At 45.9% G+C, this 6,000-nt stretch overlaps 1 protein-coding gene across 2 annotated transcripts in view; it reads left to right on the forward strand.

Moving 5' to 3' along the window:
* The window catches only part of LOC307031345 (uncharacterized protein), a 113,224-nt gene extending 108,362 nt beyond the window's left edge, over window positions 1-4,862 (forward strand). Inside the window, exons 2-4 of one of the 2 annotated variants that reach the window (XM_079668377.1) lie at window positions 2,892-3,430; window positions 3,868-4,084; window positions 4,193-4,862. In XM_079668377.1, coding sequence (XP_079524503.1) covers window positions 3,029-3,430; window positions 3,868-4,084; window positions 4,193-4,290 — 717 coding nt within the window. In that variant the 5' untranslated portion in view covers window positions 2,892-3,028 and the 3' untranslated portion in view covers window positions 4,291-4,862. Of the gene's footprint in view, window positions 1-2,891; window positions 4,085-4,192 lie in introns of both variants that reach the window. The other variant, XM_079668376.1, reaches the window with a different exon arrangement.
* The last annotated feature ends 1,138 nt before the right edge of the window (window positions 4,863-6,000 follow it).

The following is a 6,000-nucleotide window of genomic DNA, read 5'->3' on the forward strand; positions in this document are numbered from 1 at the left end:
TTTCCTCTGGCTTTCTTCCACTTACCTTACGACAGGCTGCAATTACTCTCAATTAGTCCTAGCTTCGTGCTTGGAGAAAGTTACTCCACAGATTATCTCGTCAGACCAAACTGGCTTCATTTCAAACTGACACTCAAGCTCCAATCTTCGGAGGCTTTTCAATATTGTCTACTCATCTTCTTCTTGTTCCCCCGAAATGGTGATATATCTGGATGCTGAAAAAGCGTTTGATCGAGTTGAATGGCAGTATCTATTTTTTACTCTTAAAAAAATTGGATTTGAGGATGCCTTCATTTCATGGATTAAACTCCTCTACTCTCAACCACTAGCCTCTGTAATCACTAATGCTGCGTTCAGACCGGACACGATGCGATGTTTGGGGGCGGCGCGATTACATGTAAAGTCAAGGACAGACGCGAATTCGCTCTGATGGCAAGCATGAAGCGGTGGACGCAGCGTGAATCATGCGATTGAGGCGATTTAACTGTGCCAATCAGGGGTGAGGATCTCAGCCTGCCGTTACTGACGTTCAACCAGAAAACATCAGCCATTAGCTGTTAGCAGTTAGCACACAGAGATCACAGCTCCTCATACTGTATCTGTTCAGAAACTGTACAAAAGTTAAACAAGTACAAACCACAGACTGTCTGTGTCATGGCGAATACAGTCGCTGGTTTATTTATGTATGTCTGTAGGCCGTTGTTATGATTGTGGAGTGAGCATATACAACGTTAGCTTAGCCTGGTCGACCCAATCTCCATTCAGAAAACAAGCATTTTAAAAGGTTTTTTGCCTGCCGTCTTGTCTGCAGACTTGTCAAGCATTAATTCATGGTTTTTACTAACCGGTATCAGTATGTTGTTACGTCGGCATAATTTAGAAACGTGTATTACAATTTAATCACTGTAAAATATGTTCATTTTGTTGTAGTTTTGAGCCAGCGCGTCTTGTTTGAATGATGCGAGTAAACACAGCTGGCAGCCGCAGTGAAACTCGAGCGATTAGAGCGAAGTGAATATTCGCATCGCTTCCGGTGTGAACGGACAATTAGACTAGAGCGATGTGAAAGGAGCGTTTAGAGCGAAGCGAATATTCACATTGCGTCCGGTGTGAACGTAGCATAATGGTAAACAATCTGAATATTTCCCTCTTGGCAGGGGCACACGTCAAGGCTGCTGTTTATCCCCTCTATTGTTTGCCATTGCTGTCGAACCTCTAGCCATAGCTCTAAAACAATCTGAGGACTTCCTGGGTGTGGTGCGCGGAGGCTTGAGACACAAAATATCCTTATATGCCGATAACATTCTCTTATATGTTACGGACCCACTAAAATCTGTCTCCCCTATTCTCAAAATTCTAGATCAGTTTGGTAAATGTTCAGGCTATAAAATCAACTATGAAAAAAGTGAGATGTTTCCCCTTAATCCACCAGCTGCTTTAATCCCTGCAGCACACTTTCCATTCAGAATTGTCCAAAAGGGCTTTACAGTACATATCTTGGGATTGAAATCACACCCTCTTTTCCATCCCTCTTCACTAAGAATTTTGCCACACTGTTTGAAAAATGTAAGAAAGATATGACTAGATGGACTAACCTACCTTTGTCCATAATCGGCCGTGTTAATCTGATAAAAATGATTGTATTACCAAAATTCCTCTACCTTTTTCAGAATATTCCTATCTTGATAAAAAAGTATTTCTTTCATTCATTGGAGAGAAGCATGTCATCATTCATTTGGAATGGCAAGCCCCCGAGAATAAGGAGAAGTGCCCTTCAAAGAACTAAAAAACTTGCCGGCCCTACCCAATTTCAATCACTACTACTGGGCGTGCAATATAAAAGCAATGCTATAATGGATGAAGGAAGTTGAGCCTGGCAATGGTCAGGCCTGGGTACAATTGGAACAGGCCTGTAGCCCTCTTAATCTACGTTCCATACTATGCGCTCAATCCACTCCTTCTTTACCTAAATTCAGCTCTAATCCAGTGGTGTATCACTCCGTCAGAATTTGGTCGGAATTTAGAAGGCATTTCAATTTGCAGACTGTCGGTACTTTCTCCACTGAAGAATAATTATAACTTCCCTCCCTCCCTCTCTGACTCTACTTTCGGGATATGGGACACAAATGGGATTAAATCCGTTTGTACTTTGTATGTAGATGGGAAATTTGGATCATTTACACAACTCTCTCAATTATTTAATTTACCACAGTCTCACTTCTTCAGATATCTCCAGATTAGACACTTTGTTAAGACAAATATCTCTTCTTTCCCTGACATCCCAATGAACAAAGCAATTGATCATATTCTCTCACTATCGCCGGGTAGCAAAGGGCTGGTCTCTCTTCTATATAATAGTATAAACAATATCGTTGCTTTATCTCTGCAACATGTCAGGAGTCGTTGGGAGAATGACATTGGTGAGGAAATGGCAGACAATCAATGGCAGAAAGTGCTTGACTTAATACATACCTCTTCCCCATGTGCTAGGCATAGATTGATACAACTCTTGTTCTGAGAGTTCACTTTACCAAAGCAAGGCTGGCGAAGCTATTCCCTGACCTAGACCCTTCATGCCCTCGCTGTAACAGTCAACCAGCAGATCACATTCACATGTTCTGGTCCTGTCCCAACCTCAGCTCATTTTGGGGCAACATATTCATTGCATACTCTAACATTTTTCAAAAAGACATCACACCCAATCCTGTATGTGCTTTATTTCGGCTCACTCCTGAAACCGGCAACCTTAAAGGTAAAACTCAACAGCATTTACCTCCTTGATTGCCAGGCGCCTAATTCTCCTGTCTTGGAAGGATCAAGTACCTCCCAATTTAATAAATGGATAAGAGCACTTCCTTTTTTTTTTTGTCTTACCTTCGCTCTGCACGCAGGCTCAACTCGCGCCAGGCTCGGTGGGCTCTCTTCCTGGGACGGTTCAACTTTACCTTGACCTACCGGCCTGGCTCCAGGAATGTGAAGGCCGACGCCTTGTCCCGGCAGATTGCCTCCCCAGTGGAGGATTCAACAGATGAAACCATTTTGCCATCTTCCTTTATCGTGGGAGCAGCTAGATGGGATATTGAAAGGGTGGTCCAGGAGGACCAGGAGGACCATCCAGCGGCTCACGATTGTCCACCAGACCGGCTGTTCGTTCCCCCCGATGCTAGATCTCCAGTGCTCCAGTGGAGACATGCGTCCAAAGTTGCCTGCCATCCAGGTTTTCATCGGACCCTGGCCCTACTTCAACAATGCTTCTGGTGGCCCACTATGTCCACAGACACTAAGGAGTATGTCTCAGCCTGTTCCGTCTGTGCCCGCAGCAAGGCTTCACATCAGGCCCCCGCTGGTCTTCTTCGCCCCCTTCCCATTCCCCACCGGACCTGGTCCCACATTGCGGTGGATTTTCTTGTCAGTCTCCCACCATCAGACGGTAAGAACACTATTCTGACCATCGTTGACCGTTTTTCTAAGGCTGTGCATTTTGTCCCCCTGCCTAAACTACCTTCTGCCCTCGAGACTCCCACTCTTCTCACCCAGCATGTTTTAGGCTGCATGGTATCCCTCAAGATATTGTATCAGACAGGGGTCCGCAGTTTTCCTCCCAAGTATGGAGGGCCTTTTGCCAGGCATTGGGGGCGTCGGCCAACTTGTCCTCTGGGTACCATCCCCAGACCAATGGCCAGACGGAGCGGGCAAATCAGGACCTGGGAACGGCTCTTCGTTGTGTTGCCTCTCGAAACCCGGCCTCATGGTTTTTTCATCTGCCATGGGTTGAGTACGCCCACAACTCCCTGGTGTGCTCTGCCACAGGTATGTCACCCTTTATGGCTTCTAACGGCTTCCAACCCCCCCTTTTCCCGGTTCAAGAGAGAGAGGTGGCAGTTCCCTCGGTGCAGGGGCATCTCCGGCGAGCCCGCAGAGTCTGGCGTCAAGCCCGGGCAGCTCTCACCCGCACCTCCGCCCGGAACCAGAGGCTGGCGGATCATCACCAACGACCAGCTCCTGATTACCAACCGGGCCAGAAGGTTTGGCTTTCCTCCCGTGACTTCCCTCTACAAACTGAGTCTCGGAAACTCACTCCCAGGTACATTGGACCTTATGAGATTGAACGTGTTATCAATCCTAGTGTGGTTAGGCTCAAGTTGCCTCTTGCCTTGAAGGTGCACCCAACTTTTCATGTGTCACTCCTCAGGGGAGTTTCCTGCAGTCCTCTTTGCCCTCCGACTGAACCCCCTTCCCCCCCCCGGCTCATCGACAACCACCCGGCCTTCACTGTACGGCGGTTGCTGAAGGTTCGTGGCTACCAGTACCTAGTGGAGTGGGAGGCGTATGGGCCAGAGGAGCGACAATGGATTTCTCGCTCGCTCATTTTGGACGCTGATCTCTTGAGAGACTTTTATGCCCGGTACCCGGATAAGCCTGGTAGGCCGCCAGGAAGCGTCCTTTGTTTTTTGCTCCTTTTACCCCTCACTACTCTGTCTCTCCTTCTCTGCAGGGCTGGTGTGTGACAGGGGGCGTGGCTGGTATTCTCCTGGCTGCAGATGAGGCACACCTGTTCCTATTCACATAATCAACCTGCTCTTTAAGAGCCTGGCCCTGACCTCAATTCTCTGCCAGAGAATTAACTGCTGTTCGTAAATGCTGTTTGTTATGCTGTTCGTAAATGCTGTTTGACGATCCTGAGTGCCTTTTCTGCAGCCTGGAGTCTAGTTTTGTTTCTTTGCAGTTTTTGAGGAACTCTTGAGTTTTTGTCGGGGACGTTTTTGCCTCTGCTTTGTTTTGGACCTTACTGCAGCCAACCAGCTCCCTGTCTTCGGTACCTGCCGTGGATTTGTTTTCTTTATTAAACACATTGAACTTTATTTTGTGTCCGTCTCTGCTTTGGGCTCCAAGTAGTATCCAAACGCCACAGTGGGGATGTGGCTGTTCCCGTCTCTGAAGCTGTGGGTGTGGACCTGGCTCAGAGCGGTGTAGATCTGTGTTCTGGGTGTGTTCCAACCAGATCTACAAACTGTGAAGAAGTCTCCTATGTCGTGCCATCAGACCAAGGTTGCAGTCAAATAGTTCAAAAATCGGCTCCTAACGTCTAACCCTATCGTATATCCCTTGACCTCTGTGTGAAACGTCACGGGGTTAAGGGATAGTGGATAGAAGAATTCAAAAGGACTTAGGAGAAGAGACTGCGGTACTTTAGAGAATCCGACTGCACTTTCACTATCCGACGTGTTTATGATGCGCCAGCGGACGTCATAAATGTGCGTCTGCTGCTGTGGGGAAACTATGGAAACTACAGTTTTCTATACAGCGGATTACAACATGGATGTATAATAAGAACGAGGGACTACTGTAAACTCATCTAGAGACTCTGCACCGTGCTCTGGTGCTGTTGTTTTATGCTTTATGAACGTGGACAACAGAGAAACATATTCTTCATGACCAAAGTTGGAATTGAAATAAAAAAGGAAAGTGAAACTTATGCTCGTCACCCTCTCCCTCCGGTCCACATTAATACAAATTATCCCAATACGTATGATTGTATGAACTATGAAAAGATCTTAAAATCAATACAAATGTATTTATTATAAACTTTAGTCCTTAACCTCTATCACTGTGTATATCACCATTAAAACATCTTTTAAAAGTTGAACAACCCCAACACAGCTCAGTAAAGACTGTGAAATGTTAACTTTATTTGATCATTTCAGTAAAAACTAACGTTCATATTTCTCTTTTTGATTATAATACTGATGAACGTTCAAAACAAAGCACTTTGGCAAGTTAACACATACGTTTTAAAATGCTTAATAAGCACCGTAACTTTCATGATATGATTTCTCGGTCATAATCGGTTGTTTCCATGAAAGGCCGACTGTTGTGTGACGGCAAATGCTGCGGCGGCAAGGCATTGTGGGGCAGCATTTTCTCCTCTCCTTTCGTAAAGGGAGGTCCAGTGGTTCCTAAGCTAAAGGAGGTTATAAAGAAAGTTTGAAACCTCCTTTC

Source organism: Notothenia rossii (assembly GCF_949606895.1).
Source record: "Notothenia rossii genome assembly, chromosome: 3".
Lineage (NCBI taxonomy): Eukaryota > Metazoa > Chordata > Actinopteri > Perciformes > Nototheniidae > Notothenia > Notothenia rossii.